This window comes from Erithacus rubecula (genome assembly GCF_903797595.1).
Source record: "Erithacus rubecula genome assembly, contig: scaffold_133_arrow_ctg1, whole genome shotgun sequence".
Classification (NCBI taxonomy): domain Eukaryota; kingdom Metazoa; phylum Chordata; class Aves; order Passeriformes; family Muscicapidae; genus Erithacus; species Erithacus rubecula.
The window spans coordinates 303,685-329,409 of NW_027636161.1; the positions used below are offsets into that span (position 1 = coordinate 303,685).

Below are 25,725 nucleotides of genomic sequence, written 5' to 3' on the forward strand. Positions count from 1 at the left end.
GATAAATAGGTTTTCTTGAATGTTTATGATAAGGGACATGTGGCCAAGATGGAGAATTTGGGGGTGGACACCTTTTCCTCCTTCTTCTCCATGTCATCCATGTTGGGTTGACACGTTGGCCTCTTGGATTGGTTTGGGTCAGGGCTGGACCATTTAATAAAATTGTATTGTATTGGTAAAATTTTGTAAACATGTAATACGTAGTACTAACTATATAAGATAAGCCCTGCCTTGACCAGGCAGATTCCACCATGGATGCCAGGCTGAGCAGACCGCTGCTGGCCAGGCAAAGTGTCCCAGAGATAAGGAACAATAAACTGTCCTTGGAAAAAGAGAAAACTGTCTCCGGCAATCTCTCTTCGGCGGCTTCGGGGAAAACCAGGTTTTGAACCACCTTCGTGTCCCTCTGGGGTGATCTCGGGGCAAAGGAGGAACCCCAGACTGGGACACCTGGCGTCCCTGGCTGAGCATTGACATCTGGCATCCCCCTGGCTGGGCAGTGACATCTGATGTCTCTGGATGCACCACAGCCCACAAAGGTGGGTGCGGACCCCCAGAAGGGCAAGCTCAAGAAGACGCACAGAGATGGAGGAGACCCCCCCAGGCAGAGACATTTGGCACGGACCCTGGTGGATCTTTGTAGCCTGCAAAGGCAGGTACAGACCCCCAAAAGACAGAGCTTCAGAAGAGGCACGCTGTTGAAAAGGACTTTGGAGGAGATTTATGGCCCTCTGCCAAGAAAAGCCGAGTTCCAGACGCGAGTCGGAGAGGAGCTGTCCCGGGAAGCCTCGCTCCTGTGCACTGCTGGTCGGTTTCAGGAACCTCCGAATCGATTTGGACGGATTGCTTTTGGGTAAGATGGTTCAGAATCAGACACATCATAGGATTCCCACCTAGCCATGAGCAGGGGGTGGGAGGTTTACGGCTGCCTTGCTATCAGCAGGCAGAGAAAGCAATTAAAGTTCCTCAGAGACTGGGGAAGGATTCTCACCTAGCTGCAAGCTGGGGGAGGGAAGTTTATGACTGCCTTGCCAGCAGCAGGTGGTTCAGCAAGGGCCTTGCCATCAGCAAGGCCAGGGAAAAAATTAAGTTAGAAATATTTCCAAGTGAGTTGCAGGACATACATTTTTGCTATTTCACCCCTTCAGAAACCCTGACCCCAGAAGGCGGGAGGGCACTACAGGCGACTCCCCGGGCCGTGGGGGACAGAGGGGAGGGGGACGGGACCACGAAAAAATGCGGGCTCGGTGCCACAGGGATGTCCAGGGAGAGGCAACCTGCGGGGACTGGGACGCAGAAGGACAGGACCATGCGGGCGGCTCTCAGCCCAAAGGGGGAAGGGAGCGGCAGCCTTCACACTGACCGGGACAAAAACAGGAAAAAAGCGCGGATTCGGTGCATTTAGCTGCAAGGGATGTCCAGGGAGGGGCAACCTGCGGCAATGGCCGGGACGCAGAAAAGCGAGAATTGTGAAAAGACACAGACAGGCCTGTCTCCAGCTGTCAGAAATGCTGGGGGAGGAGATGAATGCCCTGTTTCAGGGAAACCTGAGTTGCCCGCATTAGAACTGGCAGATTCTAATGGGGAGAGAAATTTATGCTTTTTAAGTCAAAGGTGAAAAAATTAACAACTTTGAAGCAATTGCAGGCAGCTGCCCGGACAGAGCCGGACAGAGCAAACCCAGGCACAGCAGCGTGAGGTCACAGCCCAGGCTCACCGAGAAAGGGGGGGGAGGCACAGCCACCCTGCTCCCAGAGGCTCGGCAGCACCCCCGCTGCTCCCCCTGTGCCTGCACAGATCCAGTGCTGCAGACGGGAGGGGAATGGGGGATGGAGAGATGCCAAGAACTGCTTTTTATCTATACTGTGGAGAACAAACAGAGCAAGGGAACAGGATAACAGACTCAGTTTTATTTTCAGTTCTTGTATGTTAAACTAAAGGTGTTTGTTTTGAATTGTTGTTAAAAAAAAAATGCTGAAATTTTAAGAATGGTGAAGGTATTTTAATAGTATTAGGTATTTTAATAATTGAAGGTATAATAAGGTATTTTGTATTTTATTTGAATACATATCATCTATATTTAGTGATTTGTTATTGCTCAGATATAAGTGGACATTTATCTAAATGTCAACATTGAGTTTTAATTTTTCTGTAGTTAATTGTTTTAGAGAAGCCAGTTTATAAGTATTTGCGATACTGTCAGTATAAATCAATAGATTTTGAGTTGGATTTTAAAATTTAAATTTAGTTTCTGTATTTAATGTTAAAAAAACTGTAACAAGATTGTATGAATTTTATATCACAGAACGATTTTGTTTTCTGTTTCATTGTTTAATCTGAAATCTTTCAACCTTTAAGTAAGTTTTGGAAAGCCTCCAGACGTGTCCTTGAATCAAATGTATGAAGATAATCAGTTAAGTTGTGAACTTAATGTTTCTTTGTTTTCTTTTTATTAATTCTCTCTTTTATTTTGGCAGGTCTTTTGTGACCTGGCACTGTGCTATCTTATGGTTTTGAATATTTTGCAGAATTCCAGAAAATCATTTGAGCTTCATTCTCAGAAAAAATTCATAGTGTTATGGTTTTCGTGAGTTGCTATCACGGAAGCGCTGCAGTGTCTTGCCATGTTCAAAGTATCTTACCCTAAAGATGAATTTTAGAGAAAATGAGTTGCTAGAGGAATTTGATTTCTTTTTGAAATGTTTAATTGTAGCTTTGTTGTTAAGAGTTGTCAGTTTTTTGTTTAATAAGATGATGTCAGGAGTTCTCTTCCAATTAGAGTTTAGGCTCTGGCCAAGCCTTGATTCTAACTGAAAAAGAAATTGTGTAAATCCAGGTGTTTTCTGCATCAAAATAATATTCCAGTCGTTTGGATTGGCAATTTGACTTATCAATATAACAGCTGAAGCTGACTTTGAAGTGAATTTGGTGCTCATTTTCCGGAGATGACCATCTAATTCCTCATTTAATCAAGGTTTGTCAGCTGTCTGCAGACCCTGAGGTGATGACAAAGTTTTTTTAAAATTGATGATTATCTAATCTTGTAAATGTATGTCTGTTGTTTAAAGTATTGTTAATTATTGTATTGTGTTTACTTGCAGAAGATTGTAAACTTTGGGTTTTTTTTTTTTTGTTGAAATAGTTGAAATAATAGTAGAAGGGAAAATTCTCCAGTTTTGATCAAAAATTTAGAGACAGGGAAAGTTGGAAAGCTTTCAAAGTAAGCATTTGAGGGAAGGGTTCTGCTTATGTCTCCACAGAGAGAGGATGGAAATGGAAGGCAGTGAAATACATGAGAGAATGTCTGGACAAAATACAAGCAGAAGCCAATCCTGGAAGAGAAGGAAGCAGCTCGCAAGGCAGTTCTTCAAGTTTCACCAGCAGGGACGCATGATATTATTTACACAGAAATCAAACAAGGACCAGCTGAATCTTTTTCCTCATTTGTTGACAAACTTACACAAGCTATTGATAGACAAATTACAGAAGAAACAGCCAGACCATATCTGCTGAAGACCCTTGCATTTGCCAATGCAAATCCAGAATGCAAAAGAGTCATCAGTGCTTTGTCAGGTGAGCCATCCTTGACGGAGATGGTCGAAGCCTGCAGCAAGATTGGAACACCACAACATACAGCTTCAGTTGTCAAGGAGCAAATGACAGAAGTTCTTCAAGAACAACATGAAAAGATTTTTGCATATTTCAAGAAAAAAAAGAATCGATCTGAAATACAATGCTACAGCTGTGGGGGTTTTGGACATTTTAGGAAAAATTGTCCTCAATCCACAAAGACTTCCAAGCTACCAGAACTTTGCCCTAGATGTCGCACAAGAAGACATCTGGCAAGTGATTGTTGTTCTCTGACGGATGTGGACGGAAAACCATTGCCACTGCCAAAAAAACACAAAGAAAAGTGCAGGATCACCTTGTGATACTACAGAAATGATGGCGGTGCAACAAGGAACAGCAACAACACCGGCACAGACAATACAGTTGTTGGGGAACGTCAATCTGACTCCCTCAGCAGGGCATTAGGGGACATCCCCTGGGACAGGGATTTGCTGCCACCAGGAATGCAGTACATCCTGTCAGCTTCAAAAGTGGTTTGTTTTTTTGAATGAAGAATCTGCATCTTTACTGTCTTGGTTTGAAAGAACAGGTGTTTGCCAGTAAGGGCAGAAGTTTCTTTTTGGAATAGAGACTTTGGTTCCACTTCCCTCTCCCAAGTATTATGATTGTTTGAATTAAAGACTTTGAGGCAGAGATAAGGGGGGTGGGAATAACAGCTCTTTTACTAATATATTTAACTGTACAAACAGAAAACAATAACAGTTAAAATTGCTAACAGAACGAAATAGATAACTTGGTGTCAGTCCCTTTAGATGCAAGCACGCTGTTTCTGTGCTTAGTCTACAGCCCGGATGTGCCAATGGCAGACGGGAATGAAGGCAGGAGGGAGGGGGGAGGGGCGGCAGCGGCCACACCGGTCCCAGGCGGGAACGGGCTGGAGCGGCGGCTCCTCGCTCACCGTGTGTGTCCGGGGGATCAGCTGTGTCCGCAGAGGCAGGAGGCTGGAACGGGGCAGATGCAGGGCAGGTGATCGCAGAGGGTCTGGCTCTGCTGTGCTTGGCCGCTTGGCTGAACGATCCCAGGCGTCCTCCTCCCAGCTCGCCGGAAGCGCGAGTGCCCTCCCGGAAGCCTCAGAGGCCCTTCCGGGGCCGTCCCCACCCACCCTTTTGTTTGGACCCATCAGGGACTCTGGGTGTAGCCCGGCCAGCTCCATTGGCATGATAATGGGAAAAATTCTTTTAATTGACACAGTAACAGAAAAACACTTAATCCCCAACATTATCTACCCCGAATTTCTCCATGCTATCATGCTACATCATATTGAAACCGTTAAATTATATACATACATGTAGTTACAGGCACAGTATCATATATAGTTCACCTTAGAACAAGGTCCCCTTGGGGTATGCATCGGGTCTTTCCATCTTTTTGCATTACCCACCAAGTGCAACCTGGTCCTTGAGCGAAAACTACCCCACAAACAGGATTGTCTTTGCTGGAAGCAGAGTTCACCCAGACAGTTTTTCTTAACATGCCTCTCAGGTGTACCACTGGAACCTTATCTCCATCTGCTGCTCCCAAAGGCTCTGACTGGGCAGGGCCTGCTCGGTTAGTGGAACCTCGGGTATTTACTAACCATGTGGCCTTTGGTAGATTGATCTCCCAGTTCTTGAAAGTCCCCCCACCCAGTGCCTTTAAGGTGGTTTTAAGCAGACCATTGCACCGTTCAACTTTCCCAGCCGGTGGTGCATGGTAGGGAATATGGTACACCCACTTGATGCCATGTTCTTTAGCTTTGGTGTTTATAAGGCTTTTTTTGAAATGAGTCCCATTGTCTGACTCAACTTTTTCAGGGGTACCATATTTCTAGAGGACTTGTTTTTCCAGGCTCAGGATGGTGTTCCGAGCAGTGGCGTGGGGCACAGCGTAGGTCTCCAACTATTCGGTGGTGGCTTTCACCATGGTTAGCACGTAGCGCTTGCCCTGGCGGGTTTGAGGCAGTGTGATATAATCAATTTGCCAGGCCTCTCTATACTTATATTTGGACCATTGCCCCCCATACTAGAGGGGCTTTACCAGCTTGGCCTGTTTGATGGCAGCGCACGTGTTACAGTCATGAATAACTAGAGAGATGCTGTCCATGGTTAGATTTACCCTTCGGTTTCGTGCCCACTTATAGGTGGCGTCTCTGCCCTGATGGCCTGAGGCATTGTGGGCCCATCGAGCCAGGAACAGTTCTTCTTTGTGTTTCCAATCTAAGTCTATCTTTGAGACTTCTATCTGTGCAGCTTGATTTACCTGCTTGTTGGGCCTGTGTTCTTCATTAGCCCGACTCTTGGGAACATGGGCATCCACATGACGGACTTTCACAGGCAGCTTCTCTACCCGAGTGGCAATGTCTTTCCACTCATCAGCAGCCCAGATTGGTTTTCCTCTACGTTGCTAGTCAGCCTTTTTCTACCTTTCCAGCCAACCCTACAGAGCATTGGCTGCCATCCACGAATTAGTGTAAAGGTAGAGCTTTGGCCATTTTTTTTTCTCAGCAATGTCCAAGGCCAGCTGAACAGCTTTGAGTTCAGCAAGTTGACTTGATCCACCTTCTCTTTTGGTAGCTTGTGCAACCTGTCGTGTGGGGCTCCATATGGCAGCTTTCCACTTCCGGTTCATCCCCACAATGCGGCAGGAACCGTTGGTGAAAAGGGCGTAGCGTGTTTCATCTGCTGGCAGCTGGTTGTACGGTGGAGCTTCTTCAGCCCGGGTCACTTGCTTCTGCTCTTCTTCATCAGCGAGACCAAAATCTTCACTTTTTGGCCAGTTTGTAATTATCTCTAAAATCCCAGGGCGATTTGGGTTACCAATACGGGCGCGCTGCGTGATGAGGGCAATCCACTTGCTCCATGTGGCGTCGGTGGCGTGGTGAGTAGAGGGAACCTTTCCTTTGAACATCCACCCCAGCACTGGCAGTCGGGGTGCTGGGAGAAGTTGTGCTTTTGTGCCAATTACCTCTGAGGCAGCTTGAACTCCCTCATAGGCAGCCAAGATTTCCTTTTCTGTGGGAGTGTAGTTGGCTTTAGATCCTTTGTAGCTTCTGCTCCAGAATTTCAGGGGTCGGCCTCGGGTCTCACCAGGCAACTTCTGCCAAAGGCTTCAGGACAGACTATGGTTCCCAGCTGCAGAGTAGAGCATATTCTTTACCTCTGGTCCTGTCCTGATTGGGCCAAGGGCCACTGCATGAGCGATTTCCTGTTTGATTTGGGCAAAGGCTTGCTGTTGTTCAGGGCCCCAATGGAAATCGTTCTTCTTGCGAGTGACCTGGTAGAGAGGGCTCACAATCTGGCTGTACTCAGGTATGTGCATTCTCTAAAAGCCAATAGCACCTAGAAAAGCTTGTGTCTCCTTCTTGATTGTTGGTGGAGACATTGCAGTGATCTTATTGATGACCTCAGTGGGGATCTGGCGCCGTCCATCCTGCCACTTCACTCCCAGGAACTGGATCTCTCGGGCAGGTCCATTGACTTTGCTCTTTTTAATGGCGAAACCGGCTCCCAGCAAAATCTGGATGATCTTCTCTACTTTCTCAAATACCTCCATTGCTGTGTTTCCCCACACAATGATGTCATCGATGTACTGCAAATGTTCTGGAGCCTCACCCTTCTCTAATGCAGCCTGGATCAGTCCGTGGCAGATGGTGGGACTGTGCTTCCACCCCTGGGGCAGTCGGTTCCAGGTGTACTGCACGCCCCTCCAGGTGAAAGCAAATTGAGGCCTGCATTCTGCTGCCAAAGGAATGGAGAAGAATGCATTTGTAATTTTAATAGTGGCATACAACCTTGCTGCCTTGGACTCCAGCTCGTACTGGAGTTCCAGCATGTCTGGCACGGCAGCGCTCAGTGGTGGAGTCACTTCATTTAATGCCCGATAGTCTACAGTCAGTTTCCATTCTCCATCAGATTTCTGCACAGGCCAAATAGGACTGTTGAAGGGTGAGTGGCTCTTGCTGACCACCCCTTGGCTCTCTAGATTACGGATCATTTTGTGGATGGGGATCACAGCATCTCGATTTGTCCGGTACTGCCGGCGGTGCACTGTCATGGTGGCAATTGGCACCTGTTGCTCAGTCACTTTCAGGAGTCCTACTGCAGTGGGGTTTTCTGACAGTCCAGGCAAGGTGTTTAACTGCTTAATGCTTTCTGTCTCTACAGTAGCTATTCCAAAAGCCCACCTGAACCCCTTTGGGTCTTTGTAGTAGCCGTTCCTGAGGAAGTCTATGCCTAGAATGCACGGTGCCCCTGGGCCAGTTACAATTGGATGTTTCTGCCACCCCTTCCCTGTCAGGCTAATCTCAGCTTCCAGCAAAGTGAATTTCTGTGATTCCCCCATCACCCCAACAATGGAAACAGGTACCTTCCCCACATGTTCTGATGGTATCAGCGTGCATTGTGAACCAGTATCAACTAACACTTTATGTTTCTGTGGCTTTGACATGCCAGGCCATCGCACTCACACTATCCAATAGATTCTGTCATCCCATGCCTTTCCCTGGCTAGAGGCAGGGCCCCTCTAGCCCTGGTTATTATTTCTTTCCTGGGCATACATAGTGGAGGTTCCTTCCAGGGGATCTGACAGAACATCTTCCTTGCTGTAATACCCTGCACCTTGCTTGTGGGAGGTTGAGGCTACCTTCATTTTAGTGCGGCTTCCTCGATTAGCATTTCCCTCCCTGAGCTGATGCACCTGTGCTGCCAGGACAGAAGTGGGTTTCCCATCCCATTTTCCCATGTCTTCCCCATGGTCTCGCAGGAAAAACCACAGGTCAGCTCGTGAGGTGTACCCTCTCTCTCTAGCTGGGGAACGTGAAGCTCTGACTTGGGGGCCTGTGACTCGTACTGCTGCTACGCTGATCTTCCTCACCTCCTCCCTCACCTCCCTCGTCTCCTCCATCATCTCCTCCCTCATATCCCTCATCCTATCTTCGACCTGTTGGAGGTCCCTGGCCACGGCAGAGACATTAGCCTGCATTGGGCCATTCATCATGCTCTCAAAATTTCTGAGTTTGTTGGAAACAGAACACACTGTCTCTGGACTGTTATCAGCATTAATCATTGCTATGTAGGTGGTATATTGAGATGGACCCAAGGTTGCCAGATTCCATAACATCTGCCCTGTGCACTTGACCTTGTCAGGGTCATTGTCATGCTGTCTATCCCTGCCAAAGAGTACCTCTAATACTGCTGTCTCTCTCAGCTGCTGGATCCCTTCCTCAAGGGTCTTCCAGCGCATCCTACGGTGGTGCTCCTGCATTCTCTCTCTGTGGACAAACTTCTCTCTCACACTCATTAAAAGCCGGTCCCAGAGGGAAAGGAGGCCTTGCTCCCTTACGAACATCTGGTCCACACCTGAATCCTGGGCCAAGGATCCCAAATTCCTGGCCTCAGTTCCATCCAGTTGAACACCTGTTCCCGTAAGGTCCCAGACCCGGAGTAACCAAGTTGTGAAAGGCTCACGGCCCCGCCGAGCAATGTCTTTATGCAGGTTACGGAGACTATCGTATGAGAGGGACTCGGTGACAATCTCAACCTCTGGCTCCCTTGCTGGTTGTGAGGACCCTCCCTGGTGATCCCCATTATCTAAGTGCCTCGTTTTAATCTTAGATTTCCTAGTTTCCACAGGAGCAACTGCTGCTGGCTGTGGCTGCTCCTGTGATCCAGCTGGAACCTGGACAGGTACAACATCTACAGGTTCCACTGCAGCACCATCTGACTCTCCCTCTTTAGGGCAGGGTTTCTCACCAGCTGGAGAAAAATACTCCTTCATCATCTGGCTATGCTCCTTCAGCATTTGGCCTATATCCTTCACTAGAGCCCCCACCCACTCTGGGTGGCTCATTTCTGCAGTGGGCTGTGGGGCAGCATCAGGCTCTGGGGCAGCATCCCTAGTCCCTGGGGCAGCTCTGGGGCAGCATCCCTAGTCTCTGGGGCAGAGGCAGGTTCTGGGACAACATCCCTAGTCCCTGCGGCAGAGGCAGGTTCTGGGGCAGCATCCCTAGTCCCTGGGGCAGGTATCAGAGTTGTCGTCCAAGCCAATATTCCCTTGTTTCTGAATGCTAAGTAGAACAAGCCTACCAGCAACACCAGCCACTGTATAATAACAGTGGCAATTAAAACAGATCTGAAATCCTTGAGAACCAGTGAGGTAGCCTCAAAAAACTGGGTGATGGGTTGGGAGAAAATTTCCCTTGCACTTGTTATCTCACAGTAAGTACCATTACTGAAATAGCCCCAGAAACACGCAGTTAGAGTACGATAGCTCCGGATCCATGCAACCGCTTCCCAGAAAAAATTAAAAACCCATGAATTCCTGACATAATCAATCCACCAAACCAATCGGACAATAGCCACAGCAACCTTGGTGAGGGGGCCCAAATTCAAAAAAGGGCTTACAAATGGGAGGGAGATGGCTGTGACTACATGGAACACAAACCAGATTAAACCAGACAACATATTGCCAGTTAAGAGAGCTGTTATTCCTGTCTTAACTCTCAACTCAGTGCCCTCGGGCCCCACGTTGGGCGCCAAAATCTGTCCTGGTTTGAAAGGACAGGTGTCTGCCAGTAGGGGCAGAAGTTTCCCTTTTTGGAATAGAGACTTTGGTTCCACTCCCCTCCCCCAAGTATTACAATTGTTTGAATCAAGGACTCTGAGGCAGAGATAAGGGGGGGTGGGAATAACAGCTCTTTTACTAATATATCTAACTATACAAACAGAAAACAATAACAGTTAAAATTGCTAACAGAACGAAATAGATAACTCGGTGTCAGTCCCTTTAGATGCAAGCACGCTGTCTCTGTACTTAGTCCAGAGCCCGGATTTGCCAGAGGGCAGACGGGAACGAAGGCAGGAGGGAGGGGGGAGGGGCAGCAGCGGCCACGCCGGTCTCGGGCGGGAACGGGCTCACCCTCACCGAGGGCGGCGGCTCCTCGCTCACCGTGTGTGTCTGGGTGATCAGCTGTGTCCGCAGAGGCAGGAGGCTGGAACGGGGCAGATGCAGGGCAGGTGATCGCAGAGGGTCTGGCTCTGCTGTGCTCGGCCGCGTGGCTGAACGATCCCAGGCGTCCTCCTCCCAGCTCGCCGGAAACACGAGTGCCCTCCTGGAAGCTTCAGAGGCCCCTCCGGGGGCCGTTCCCACCCACCCTTTTGTCTGGACCCATCAGGGACCCTGGGTGTAGCCCAGCCAGCTCCACTGGCATGATAATGGGAAAAATTCTTTCAATTGACACAGTAACAGAAAAGCACTCAATCCCCAACAGGTGGTCCACAGGAGTCCAAGCCAGCCAGACCTGTTCCATCTCCTCTTGGCTCCGCAAGGCCCCTCAGTGTCAGAATGTTCTTCTTCTTCTGCAGTGTCACAATGGCCCCTTGCTTCCATTGGGCCCCACAGCATCACTATGGTATCCTTGTTTTCATAAGGCCCCAAAATGCCACAATGGCCCTTTGGTTTCACAAAGCCTCAAATTGTAAAAATGGTCTCCATGGTTCCATGAGGCCGTGCTGTGTCACAATGGACCCTTGGTTCCAAGATGCCCCATAGTGTCATAATGGTCTCCTTAGTTTGCAGTGTGAGAATGCCCTCTTGGTCCCTTGGAGCTCACAATGTCACTCTTGTGCCCTTGGTTCCATGAGGCCCTGCAGTACCCCAGTGTTCCTTTGGTTCCACACGGCCTCAAAGTTTCATCATGGTCTCCATGGTGTAAGGGTCGGTCCGAAGTTTCCCTGATCTGCCTCATGACCATCCAAAATCAGAGATTAAGACCCCGAGGACCCCTTTGGACATCACTTTGGACAAGAGTCCTGGCTGGCTGAGGTGAATGCTTGCCAAGGGACTCTTCTTCAAGCATACTTGCTGCTAGCCATGGTACACTGCTCTCACGCAGTGTGCTGGCTGTAGTGTCCTGTTCCTGCACCTATTTCTCGGAGCAATGGTCTCTGCACACAATAGTCCATAAATCTCCCCACCTTTTGGCCAGAGGCCACTCGCTTTTGAAAAGGGACTATAAAAGATGGCTTTCTGAAAAAGATTTTTGAGATCTCCCCACAGAAGACAGGTCTTTTGGCTGGACCATGAGGACACCGTGTCTATTGCCAGGTCTACTAGGATGTTTATTTATATTGGTTAAACATAAGGATGCATCTCATCTGTTGTTAGCTATCCTCATTACCCCCTCTCTCTCTCTCTTTACTTTGTTTCCTTTATATCTCTCCTCTCTATTGCAAAAACTGAGTTGCTGCCACTCAAAAAAGGTGCAATTCTGTTGCTGTTGAATAAAAACTTTAGTCCCTTTGTTGTGTGTCTTTTGCACCCTGAGTTCAAACGAGCCATCATGACTCTGGCTTTTGTTGAACGGATCATAACACATGGTTTTATGAGCCTCTGCTGTGTCACAATGGCCTCCTTGGTTCCACGATGCCCTGTACTCTAACAAAGCTCTCCTTGGCTCCATGGTTTCACATTGGCCCCTTAGTCCCATGGAGCCCCACACTGTCCCCTTTGTTCCATGAGGCCCTGCTGTGCTACAGTGCCCCCAATGGTTGCAATGGTCTCCATCAAGACTCTCTACAACTACCTGAACAGAGGTTGCAGTCAGGTGGGCATCGGTGTCTTCTCCAAATCAATCACTGACAGAACAAGAGGACACAGTCTTAAGACGAGCCAGGGGCAGTTTAGGTTTGACACCAGAAAAAATTTCTTCACTGAAAGAGTGATTGGGCACTGGATCTTCTGCCCAGGGAGGTGGTGAAGTCACTGTCCCTGGAGGCATTAAAGAAAATGACTGGACATGGCATTTAGAGCCATGATTTAATTAGTGAGTTGATGTTAGGTCATAGCTTGGGCTTGATGATCTCAAGATCTTTTCCAACCTTGCTCATTCTGTGATTCTCTTTCAGATAAATCTCCACTGTTCCATGAGGCCCTGAAATGTCACTATGGACCTTTGGTTTCATGAGTCCCCACAGTGTAAAAATAGACCCTTTGTTCCATGAGGTTCCTCAGTGTCACAATGTCCTCTCTGGATTCACAGTGTCACAATGGCCCCTTGTTCACAATGGACTTCTGATTCCTTGAGCTTTCATGCTCCAAGCCACAGTTCTGCAGTGTCACTATGGACCTTTTGTCCCTTGACGTTCTGTAGTATAACATGGTGACTGTGAGGTTCTGCAGTGTCACAATAGACTCCTTGGTTCTGTGAGGCCCTGCAGTGTCACAATGCACCCACACCTGCAGGAGGGAGGTTCCACATTGTCACGATGGCCTCCTTGGATCTGCAGTATAACAATGGACATTTGTTCCATGAGGCTTTTCTCGACCGCAATGGACTTTTGCTTCCATGAGGACTCTCAGTGCCACAATGTTGTCCTTGGAGTTGCAGTGTCACAATGGACCATAGGTTCCATGTGGCCCCAGTCCATCAAAACGGATTTTGGTTCCATGAGCTCCCACAGTGTCAAATGGCCACTTTGTTCCTTGAGGTTCCATAGTATCACAGTCGACTCCTTGGTTCTGTCAGACCCTGCTGTCACCAAATCTCCCAAAATTTCAGAATAAGACTCCTTAACACTAATTTGGTTTTAAAGAGTGCATAATTTTTTCAGGCCTCAGGTCCAATGTGGGATAACACCTAACCTAACATAGATACAATTTTTGAAGGGTGTTTTCTTACTTTCAGTCACTACATGTGTATTAAAATTTGCTCATTTCCATAAAACCTACCTCAAGTCTCCAGGTTCTTTCCTTGTTTTTTCTCTCATTTCACCCTTGAGCCAGATGCCTTCATCTTGTCTACCAACTGTCCCTGCTGGGAAAGCATCCCCTGCATGCCTTGCTTCTGTGCTAAAAGTTCACAGACACAGTAAAAGTTGAATTAAACCTCTTGGTACGAAGGTCAAGGCTTTGTGTGGCCAGGCAGAGGCAGGCAGGATGCAGAGCTGTCAGCAAAGGAAGGGGCAGCGAGGTGGGGCAGCCGGGGGATGACGACAGCCTGCAGGAACAGAGGCGCAGGGCATGGACACCATAGGACAGCCTGGGCTGCAGAGGGCACAGGGATGGGCAGCAGCTGAAAGGCCCTGCCAGAGCCAACTGCTGCAGCACTTGGGCCATGGCTGCTGGCCCTGGGCCTGAGGCCAGCAGGGGACAAGTGAGCCTGGCTGTGCTGGGGCCTCATTGCCTCCTTGTCCCTGCTCAGCAGCCTGGCAGGGGCTGCCCCATGGTTCTGCCCTTGGCATTGCATATCCCAGAGCCCAGTGGCCCGGGAAGAACCCTGAGCAATGAGGAAGGGACAGGATCTGCCTTGCCAGGGACTGGAGCTCAGGTCTTGGCCCTTTGCATTGCTGAAACACATCCAGGTTTGCCTAGCATTAGAGACACCTTTCCCTCGTTTGTCTCCACTTGTCATCAGTGCCAATAGTGTTCTGCTCAAATTGGAACTTGGGGACACTTTGTCAGTCGGGTCCCTCAGTGGGACCCATTAAAACTTCAAGAAACTTCGGAGTTTCAATCTTGCTTTGAGTTCTTGAGAAGTTTTTTGAACATTCTCTAAGGGACTGAGTCTAATGACCCTCTCAGGGCTTTGATGGTGTTTACATCAAAGTCCTCGTGCTGTGTCTGTGCTGCTGAGCTTGGCTGGGCTCCTGACAGAGATGATGATCCTGGCAATTAAGAAGAGCTTCAAAAAGACATTTTTTCTTTGGAGCAGTTCCTCTTCCAGCCCAGCAGGGCTGAGAGCACTGCCTGCAGCCACCCTGGGCAAAGTTGAGAGGAATAGAGAGCTCCAATCAGCCAGGGCTGGGAAGGTGCTCAGAAGTGACTGGGGCAGAATCACTCCCAGCCCTTGACACAGGAAGCCTCTGGCTGCAGGACAAAGCAGCTGCAGCTCCTGCAGTGATCTCCTAAAGCTGGAACATCACAATGCCTACAGACTCTGTGAGTGCATTCTCTGATTCTCTCTTGTGTAGAGCAGCCAGGGATGCCCAGGGCTGTGCTGCAGAGCAGGATCCTGCAGCCCAGGGTGCTGTGCTGAGGCAGGGACTGTGCTGCCAGCCAGGCACAGCTCCCAGCCAGCCCTGGGAGCTGCTCACAGCACTGGGGGACAAGGACTGGGTGGAAAAAGGAGCTGGTAAGGCTTGGAAGTGTTCTCCTTGCATTGTGAGGATGCTGCATTGTACAGGACTGCTAGTCCCAGCATGACATTTACCTTCAGAACATTTCCAAGTAGATTATATAGGGAGCACAGTGAGGCAGAGGCTGCATAAAAGAGAAAATCCTAATTTTATAATTTACTTCTCTGTGTTGCTTGGATAGGAAATTGCACACAGATATTCATCTCTCTGTTTAGGTTGAGAAAAATAGCAATTTCACTCATGTCTGAATAAAGCAGGCAAAGGAAGAAATCATCACAGGGTCCCTTACAGGCAGCATCAGTGTCTCTTTTCCAGCCTCCTCTGGGTTACTGTGATGTTGCCATCAGAGGCTGCAGAGGCAGAGCTGACCCTGGGCAGTGTCCTGTGCTGCGAGGGGTCTGCAGGGCAGAGCTGAGTCCCCAGGACTGGGCTGGGCTCTGGCAGCACTGGCAGGACCCAGCCCTGGCACAGGGAAGGAGCTGCTGGCAGGGACAGCTCCAGGCAGCAGAGCCCTGGGCAGGCAATGGGGGGAAAGTGCCACCGAGTTGTGCTGGAATATTTGAAATCCTCTACAAACTGAACTATTCCATGATTACTTTTTTTACAGGTCCCCATGCCAAGACACTGCAAATGTCCAACAGCAGCTCCATCAGCCACTTCCTCCTGCTGCCATTGGCAGACACACGGCAGCTGCAGCTCCTGCACTTCTGCCTCTTCCTGGGCATCTCCCTGGCTGCCCTCTTGGCCAACGGCCTCATCATCAGCGCCGTAGCCTGCGGCCACCACCTGCACACCCCCATGTTCTTCTTCCTGCTCAACCTGGCCCTCACTGACCTGGGCTGCATCTGCACCACTGTGCCCAAAGCTATGCACAATTCCCTCTGGGACACCAGGAACATCTCCTACTCAGGATGTGCAACTCAGGTTTTTTTCTTAGTGTTCTTCCTTGGAACAGAGTATTTCCTGCTCACTGTCATGTGCTACGACCGCTACGTGTCCATCTGCAAACCCCTGCATTATGGGACCCTCCTGGGCAGCAGAGCTTGTGCCCACATTGCAGCAGCTGCCTGGGCCAGTGCCTTTCTCAATGCTCTGTTGCACACAGCCAATACATTTTCCCTGCCCCTGTGCCATGGCAATGCCCTGGGCCAGTTTTTCTGTGAAATCCCACATATCCTCAAGATCTCCTGCTCTAAATCCTATCTCAGGGAACTTGGGCTCATTGCTGTTAGTGCCTGTTTAGGAGTCATATGTTTTGTGTTCATGGTTTTCTCCTATATTCAGATCTTCAGGGTTGTGCTGAGGATCCCTTCTGAGCAGGGACGGCACAAAGCCTTTTTCACCTGCCTCCCTCACCTGATTGTGGTCTCCATGTTTCTCAGCACTGTTATGTTTGCTCACCTGAAGCCCCCCTCCATCTCCTCCCCATCCCTGGATCTGGCAGTGTCAGTTCTGTACTCAGTGGTGCCTCCAGCCCTAAACCCCCTCATCTACAGCCTGAGGAACCAGGAACTCAAGGCAGGAGTGTGGACACTGATGACTGACTGCTTTCAGGAACATTAAACTACTGGCCATTTTCTGCAAAACACTTGTAATAAAATTCATCTTCAATACTTTTTTATTGTTATTGTTTTTTTTCTTTTGATTTAGTTTCTTCATACATTCCAGAAAGAAGAGCCATCCTTTTGGCATTTCTCATTTTGTTTCTCACCACCTTCCCTGTGTTCTCAGTTTGTGTCAATAAGGAGCTGTGCTCTTGGTGGCTTTAAACAAACTAAAGGATCGCTCTCCCCAAGAAAATTTTCTCCAGTGATGCCCCTTTTCTTCCCTTCTCTGGAGATGCAGCAGCAATGTCTGTGTGCAGAGCTGGGGCAGATCAGTGCTGGCACAGCAGCTGTGCCCAGCAGCAGCACTTGTTGTTGCCAGTGCTGCTCCCATGCCACTGCCCCACTGCCCTCCTGCCCCTCGTGTTGCTGCAGGGCCTGAGTGCTCTTGGGGCCAGGCACAGCCCTGGGGGTGGCAGTGCTGGGGTTGCAGCAGGGACAGGCCATGGGCACTGCTGGGGCAGTGCTGGTGCCTCAGGGCAGGGCCTGGGGGCTCCAGGCTCCTTGGCCAGGCTCTCTCCACAACACTTGGCCAGGCCAATGCTGAGCAGAGAAAACCCCCGTGAGCAGCCCCAGGCTGGCTGTGGGCAGGCTGGGGGCAAACAGCATGGCTGGTGCTCTGCAAGGTCCCTGCAAGGGGGAGACCCTGGCAAGGAGCAGCAGAGCAGGGGCTGATCCATCCCCACTGTGCTGGACAGCCCAGGACAGCATCCCAGAGCCTCCCCATGCACCTGCCAACAACATCCCCCCTCTGCAGCCCTGGCCTCTCCCCCAGCTCACACAGGTGCCGCATCCTTGCAGGCACAGACACGGCAGCACTGGCTCAGGAGCCCCTGTTTGCACTGCACAGAGCAGGCGTCAGCACCCCCATGGTGCTGCTGTGGGGAGATGGAGCTGAGTGAGCACAAATGACATCAGCCCCTGCGGCCAGCAAAGGCTGGGGATGGGAGGGAAACCACTACGGTTTGTCATAGCCTGTGAAGTCAGACAGAAAATTTGCTCCCATGAGCTTTGAGTTTCCTGTCCCAATGCAAACCTTGTTACAAGAGCCAGGGTTGCCTGGCAGCCACCCTGAAACTGCCCTGAGCATTTCCTTGGCTTCACCAGTGATTTTTTTTCCTATTGCCTATCCCCTGCAAAGAGCCATCCCTGTTATCCCTCTCCTCTCTGATCCCACTCCCCATTTCAGTTCCTGAGTTGGCACCATGGGAACGTCCCTTGGGGAGCAGGATTATCCTACAAGTGCTTCAGGAATTGTCTGCAGGCTCCTGCAGTGCCTCGTGCTGCTCCCTTGATAGAGGCACCACAGCCAGGGGGGCACATCTGGGCTACTGTGTCTGGGTGTGGAGCTCCCTGTCCTGGGCAGTGAGGAGGGGCTGGTGAGGCTCTGCAGGACTGACAGGATGGGCTTTGGGGCCTGTGTTGAGAAGCTGAGGGGCCTGGGCTGCTGGACCTTCTGGAGAGGAGGCCCAGGGCTCATCCTGCAACTTCTCCAGGGGTGGTTTCAGAGAATCACAGAATCAGCCAGGCTGGAAAAAACCTTATAGATCATCAAATCCAATCTGTGCCCTTTTCTCCCTGAGCTTCCTCTTCTCCAGGATAAACAACCCCAACTCCCACAGCACTTGTGTTCCAGACTCCTCACCAGCCTTGTTGCCCTTGTCTGGACACCTCCAGCCCCTCCACATCCTTCCTAAATTGGCGGGCCAAGAACTGGACACAACACTCGAGGTGCTGCCTTACCAGTGCTGAGTACATGGGAAGAATCACTGCCCTGGTCCTGCTGGCCACACCATTCCTGACCCAGACAAGGAGCCATTGGCCTTCTTGGCCACCTGGGCATACTGCTGGCTCATGTCCAGCCTGCTGTCCATCAGTGCCCTCAGGTGCCTTTCAGCATTGCTGCTGTCCAGCCACTCTGTCCCCAGCCTGGAGCACTTCAGTGCTTTTTGTGACCCAAGTGCAGGACCCAGCTCTTGGTCTTGTTAAACCTCACCTTGTTGGATTTGGGCAGTGGATCCAGCCCGTCTAAGGGAGGTTTGAATCCCAGCTAACTTGGTGTCACCTGGGTAGCGTGAGGCCCTAGAGTGTCATAACGGTCTCCATGATTCCATGAGGCCTCCCAGTGTCACAATTTCCATTTGGGTCCTTGGGAGCGATTGGCATCACAAAGTCCCTCAGATCCTTTGGCTCCACAGTGTCAGCACAGTGGATCCTTGGTTCCCTGAGGTCTCACAGTGCTGCAATGATCTCCTTGGTTCCACAGTGTCACAATGGCCTCTTAGTCACCATGGTGTCAAACGTTTCCTTCATTCTATGAGTCCCTGATGAGCAGCACTGGCCTCTTGGTTCCATTGGGCCCTGCAGTGTCACAATGGCCCCATCATTACCCGAGGTCCTGCTATGTCACAATGCTCTGCATGGTCCCACAAGGCCCTGTACTGTCACAGTGGCCTCTTTGTTCCATGAGGCCTCCAAGTGCCACCATGAATTCCTTGGTGCTGCAGTGTAACAATGAAGCCCTGGTTACACAAGATCCTGCATTGTCAAAAGGGACTCTTGTTTCCATCGGACACCACCGTGTCACAATTGTTCCCTTAGTTCCAAGAGTCCTTGCAGTGGCACAATGGCCCCTTGATTCCATTGTCCCCAGGTTCTCACAAGGCTCTTCTTGGTTCTGCAGGGGCACAATGGCCCCTTGGTTCCACAAGTCCCTGCAGTGTTACTGTGGCCTCTGTGCTTCCATGAGGACCCAGAGTGTCACCATGGACTCCTTGCTTCCATGCAGCCCCACAGTGTCACAGTGACCCCTTGGCTCTGTGGTGCCATGTTGTACACAGTGTCACTCTGGTCCTCTCAGTTCCACGAGGACCTACAGTGTCACAGTGGCCCCTTGGCTCTGTGGTGCCATATTGTACACAGTGTCACTCTGGTCCTGTCAGTTTCACAAGGCACTGCAGTGTCACAATAACCCCTTGCTACCCCAGGGCCCTGCAGTGTCACAATCATCACAGAATCACCCAGGCTGGAAAAGACCTTGGAGAGCATCAAGTCCTAACTGTGACCCAACACCAGCTTGTCACCCAGACCATGGCACTCAGTGCCACATCCAGTCTATCATGAAACACTTCCAGGGATAGTGACTCACCCACCTCCCTGGGCAGCCCATTGCAATGCCCAATCAACCTTTTTGTGAAGACTATTTCCTAACATCCTAGCTAAACCTCCCCTGCTGCACTTAAGGGTTGTGTCCTCTTTTCCTGTCACTGGTCCCTGGCAGAAGAGCCCTGCCCCCACCTCACTGCATCCTCCTGTCAGGGAGTTGCAAAAAGTGATGAGGTCTCCCCTGAGCCTCCTCCAGGTTAAACATGCCCAGCTCCCTCAGCTGCTCCTCACAGGACCTGTGTTCCAGACCCCTCACCAGCCTTTTTTGCCTTTGTCTGCTCCAGCCCCTCCATGTCCTTCCTAAATTGGGGGGGCTCAGAACTGGACACAGCACTCGAAGCATGACTTCACCAGTGCAGAGCCCAGTGGGACAATCACTGCCCTGGTCCTGCTGGCCACACCACTCCTGATTCATAGGAGTCCCAGGGCTTGGATGAGGGAAATGCTGGGAAGGAGGTGGGGACAAAGTGTTATTGATTGTTGGCCATGAATGGCCTTGATTTTCATATCTATTCTGACTGCATTAGAAGGTGCTGGATGTCAATATCAATTGGACATTGCTGACATCCATCTCTAAACAGGAAAAAAACTGTAACAAGATAAACTAGTTTTATCTGCTTTGTTTTCACGATAGTATATTCACTTGGAATACACTTATAAAATCTGATTAGCCACAGAAGAATTGAAAACTGAAATTATTCCCAGGGGCTTTTCTTGTTTGGGTGTTTTGAAAAAAATGTTTATGAGCCTTTCTCCCTGAATTCTTGAACTGAATAGCTCAAGAAAGAAGAGACCTCTGGGGCAGTAAAATTCATCAGCAAGCTTCAAGTGGCTGAGGATCCATCCTCATCAGAGGAGGAATTAACAGAAATAGGCACAGCTTTGTGGCTGCCCCAGCTCTGGGATGGGCCCTGGGCCTGGAGCAGGAGCAGCTCTGCAGACTCCAAGGCCGGGGCTGTTGTGCTGGCCTGGGCAGATGGGATGGCAGCAGGGGCTGCAGAGTTCTCAGGAGCTCAGGGAGAGCTCCATATAAAGACCATTAGAGGGATAGGAAAGAGAGACAGAAAGACAGAAGCTTTATAGAAAGACACACACATTGCTACCAACTCCTAAGGTTCCAGTAAGGGTGAGACTCAGACCCCAGCAGAAGGCAGGGTACAGACCATGGGCTCAGTGCCTGCTCCGTGTTTTAAGCCCCTGGGCCTTCGTGGGTGTCCCCCCAGGTGGGACTTGTGATTGCTCGGGCAATCAGAGCCTGGGTCAGCACCAGCCCACTGTGTGACTGACTGACAGCTCATCCTGAGGTGTCTGGGACAGTGATCTCATCCAGCCTCTGACAGCGACCGTGGTGACACTGTGGAACCTCATGGAACCATGGGTCAGTTGTGACAATGCGGGTTCAGGGACACCATGGAGACATCATGGAACCTCATGGAACCAAAGAGACCATTGTGACACTCTGGTGCCTCATGGAATCATGAGGATCATTGTAAAACTCAGGGTGCCTGTGGAACCAGGGGTCAGTGATGAAGTTGTAGGGCCCATAGAACCAAGGAGCCATTGTGACACAGCGGGGCAAGTGGAGCTCTTTATATGGAACAGTTTTGGGTACCTCAACAACTTAAGTGTTTAAAGGTCTCTAGGTTAAATGGACTAAGTTAATGAAGTTCCTGTTATGATAAGTGTTTTATGTTGAATTGGATGCTATATTAAATCCTCCTACACAATTCCTTGATTTTCTATACTTTGCCAGTAGAATTTTGTGTCATTTTGATGTATTGAGAATATCTGGCTGGGGTTTCTCCTGTGAACCAAACTTGAGTAAAGAAACCTTTGGTCACCCCTAACATTTTAGTGTTCTGGGGTGTTACAGCCCCTCAGGCCTCTTGTCTCCATGAGGCCCTGCAGTGTCACACTGACCCTTGGTTCCATAGCATCTGGAGTGTCACACAGGTTCATGCCATTTGTCCTTGCTGCCCCTCCCATCCCAGTGCCACAGGAACAGCCCCGAGCCACCTGTGAGGGACAGGCCCTGCTGGGCCAGGCTTGGGCTCAGCCCTTGGCCTTTCTGCTGCCTCCAACCAGCCCAGGCCTTGCTCAGCATTGCAGTTCCTGCTCACAGCCTTTGGCTTCTGCCATCCTGCCCTCAAGGATCTGCTCTCACCAGTCCCTGGGGAGCCTTTGGCAGTCCCTGCCCTCAGTAGGGCCAGTGACGCTCCAAGGGACTTGGAGTTTTGTTTCTGACTCCTTAAGCAGCTTCTTCAACCTTCTCTCAGTGCCTGAGGCTCCTGGACTTGGCCCCAAATCCACTGTGGAGCTCATTGAAATACAGAAAGCCTTCAGGAGCTCTTTGTCTTCCTTTAATTGTCTTCACAACTCTAGGGCTTGTGCAGCTGCTTATAGAAAGTTTGGAGTTCTGTTAAGGAAGGAGATTTCAAAGTGAACCTCATGATTCCTTTTTTTAGTCAAGAGAATTTTTTTTTTTTTTTTTTTTTTAGTTTAGAGAAGAAGTGATTGAAGCATTCCCCAAGAGATTATTATGCTGAATGCCTTCTTAGGAGGTTTGGGCACACAGAAGAATGAGTCGTTGCAGGCTTGAATTACCAAAATATGAGTATTGGTCTAATACCGATAGTCAACTGTGACGGACAAAAATCTCTCGAACAGTTTAAAGTTACAAAGTGTATGTTTATTCAGCGCTGGGCAGCAGCGTGTGGTAATCCTCTAATACACACTGCAAAATCACAGGTGATCACGAAGTCTATTTATTAGCAAAGGAATCGAAAAAATACATATTCATAATAACAGCCCCTACCATCCCCTGCTTCCTATGATAATTTTGCTTGAATAGCTATTAAGCATACGTGATTGACTTCTTAAATTATGTCTGGGGTCATTTTTGTGGGGAGGGGTCTTAAAAGGAGGAAGTAAGGCGAGTCTTCCTCACCCTAAACCTTTGATCTTTTCTATCAATGACAAAACAAATGATTTCTGGGGATAGTCCAATTTTCCAAAGAATGGGTTTCTAGTTGCATTGCCTATGTTTCTTTGGTTCTGCTCACTAGTTTCGTCTTTTCCCATTGTAAGCTCAGCTGAGCAAACATGAAATGACAGACGATCAATTATTTAAGTTTCAGATAACTACTCCCTTCTAACTTAATTATTTTCAGAAAGGTAACTAAAATTTTAATTGTCTAAGATGAGTGTTTCATTCCCCACTTCTCCTTTGAAATTAGTAAATTCTTTTACTCAATATGGGGATTTCTCTTTATCTATCCAAGACTCATGGCGGTGATCTCTTAAGACTAAGACATACGCCTTTCCAAAAAAGTACAGCAATAGACAAAATAAAACTTATACTGACTAAAATAAGCAGCACAGTTATTGGGTGAATCAAGGCACTATGCAAACCGGTTGCTGTTGTTGACCATCCAAATAGCACATCCCACCAATGATGAGACACATGTTCTTCAAATCTTTTAAAAACCCCTTTTATGGTCTCCGCGTCATGGTGTATCATGATCAAAGTTCATTTCCCTGCATCTGGAATCTCTTTTAAAATTTTTCTTAATTCCTGATGTTTCAGTAGCTGAGCGACTGTGGGAGCCCAGGCCATACACCTGGCCTCCTTGGGGGTCTCAAAACCCCCCTGGCAAGGGTCTCAAAGACCCCTGAGTGAGACCCTGGTGTCTCAGGTGCTGAATTCCAACCCCTGGGGGAAGTTGTCAGCACAAAGAGAATAGAAACAGGTCACCATAATTAGTAAAGTATAAATTAGACTTTTAGAATGTAGATAAATATTTTTTTTTTAATGTTTATGATAAGGGACACATGGCCAAGATGGAGAATTTGGGGGGTGGACGCCTTTTCCTCCTTCTTCTTCCTCTCATCCATGTTAGGTGACATGCTGGCATTTTAGATTGGATGGGGTCAGGGCTGGACCATTTAATAAAACTGTATTGTATTGGGAAAATTTTGTAAACATATAATACATAGTACAAACTATATAAGATAAGCCCTGCCTTCACCAGGCAGATTCCACCATGGATGCCAGGCTGAGCAGACTGCTGCTAGCCAAGTAAAAGGTTCCTGAGATAAGAAATAATAAGCAATACCTGGAACAAGAGAAAACCGTCTCTGGCAATCTCTCTTCGTCTTCTTCAGAGAGAACCAGGGTTTGAACCACCTCATGTCCCTCTGGGGTGATCTCGGGCCAAAGGAGAAACCCCAGACTGGGACACGGCGTCCCTCTGGGTGGGCAGTGACATGACTAGGGTTAAATTAATTCCTATAGGCACAGGCAATATTTCTTGCACAGTAGCCAGGTTTGCCTTTATGTACTGATGTGATATTACAGGTGCCTGATAGGAAAAGTCGCATCCTTTGATTTTAGCAAAATTGCAAACACATAAAATTGAGTCTCATCCACTATTTGATTGTCTCTTACTATGGTGGGACATGCTGTTCTAAGACAGACACAATCTTGTCCTATATAAGCAAGTGAAGTTGTTCGGTTGGTTAGATGCATTTCAAAGTGGCAAATGCTTTGGTCTGTGTCCAGGCAAGTGTCTTTGTCATCTTCTAAAGTTCCCTCACATATATATCCCAATTGTTTTCTCATAGAACAGTGATAAGGGCAATTTACTTGCTTTACGTGGCACTGGTGGCATGGTGGGTGGAGGGAACTTTTTTTGCTGAACATTTACTTTAGCACTGGTAGGGTGCCAGAAGCTGTGCTTTTGTACTAATTACTTTTGAAGCAGCTTGGACATTTTTATAGGCAGCCAGGATTTTTTTTTTTTTGTGGGAGTGTAATTACTTTCAGATTTTTTGTAACCTTTGCTTTAAAATTTTAGGGGTTGGCCTTGGGTTTTGCCAGGCATCTTTTGCTAGAGGCTTTAAGACAAACTATGGCTTTTAGCTGCTGCGTAAAGTACGTTTTTCACATCTGGTCCCCTCCTGACTGGGCCAAAGGCTACTGCATGAGTGATTTTTTGTTTGATTTGGGCGAAGGCTTGCTATTGTTTGGGGCTTCAGTGGAAATTGGATTTTTTTGAGAGTGACCAGGTAGAGAGGACTTACAATTTGGCTATACTTAGGGATATGCATTTTTTAAAAGCCGATAGCACCTAGGAAAGCTTGTGTCTTTTTTTTGTTAGTAGGTGGGGACATAGATGTAATTTTGTTAATAACATTAGTAGGAATTTGATGCCGTCTATTTTGCTATTTTACTTTTAGGAACTGAATTTCCCAAGCAGGTCCCTTAACTTTACTTTTCTTGATGGCGAAGCTAACTTTAAGGAGAATTTGGATAATTTTTTTTTCCTTTTTTAAACACTTCCTCTGCTGTGTTTTCCCATATAATGATATCATTAATATATTGTAGATGTTCTGGGGCTTCACCCTTTTTTAGTGCAGCCTGGATTAGTTTATGACAGATGTTAGGACTGTGCTTCCACCCCTGGGGTAGTTGGTTTTAGGTGTACTGCACTCCCCTTTAGGTGAAAGCAAACTGAGGCCTGCACTCTGCTGCCAAAGGAATGGAGAAGAATGCATTTGCAATGTCAATGGTGGCATACCACCTTGCTGCCTTGGACTTTAACTTATACTGGAGTTCCAGCATGTCTGGTACGGCAGCGCTTAGCGGTGGAGTCACTTCATTCAATGCCCAATAGTTTACAGTCAGTCTCCATTTTTCATTAGATTTACGCACAGGCTAAATGGGGCTGTTAAAGGGTGAGTGGGTTTTGCTGACCACCCTCTGGCTCTCTAGCTTTTGGAATATTTTATGAATAGGAATTACAGCATTTTGAGTTGTTCTATACTGCCGGTGGTGCACTATTGAAGTAGCAATTGGTACTTGTTGTTTGTTTTTTTTTTTTTTTGCAGAAATTTTACTGCAATTGGATTTTTAGATAGTCCAGGCAAGGTGTTTAATTGCCGGATGCGCTTTGGCATTACAGTTGCTATTCCAAATGCCCATCTTAGTCTTTTTGGGTCTTTAAAATACCTGCTCTGAAGGTAATTTATGCTTAAAATACATGGGGCCTTTGGACCAGTTACAATAAGATGTTTTTTTAATCTTTTTTAGTTAAACTTACTTTTGCTTTTACCAGGGTGAAGTCTTGCGATTTACTTTTTACACCAGCAATTGAAACAAATTTTGCTCCCACGTGTCTTGACGGAAGTATTGTACACTGTCCATTTGTGTCCAC

At 48.5% G+C, this 25,725-nt stretch overlaps 2 protein-coding genes across 2 annotated transcripts in view; both read left to right on the forward strand.

Moving 5' to 3' along the window:
* LOC306815439 (Fc receptor-like protein 4) overlaps positions 1-25,725 on the forward strand; it is a gene marked incomplete at its 3' end in the record, with an annotated part of 222,821 nt that overhangs the window by 189,748 nt on the left and 7,348 nt on the right. The window lies entirely within an intron of this gene.
* On the forward strand, positions 14,424-16,304 carry LOC306815436 (olfactory receptor 14J1-like; the record flags this gene model as incomplete). The annotated part of the gene is made up of 2 exons (XM_079331996.1): positions 14,424-14,544; positions 15,349-16,304. Exon 2 carries the CDS (start codon positions 15,372-15,374, stop codon positions 16,302-16,304), a length of 933 nt encoding a protein of 310 aa, XP_079188122.1. The 5' UTR covers positions 14,424-14,544; positions 15,349-15,371.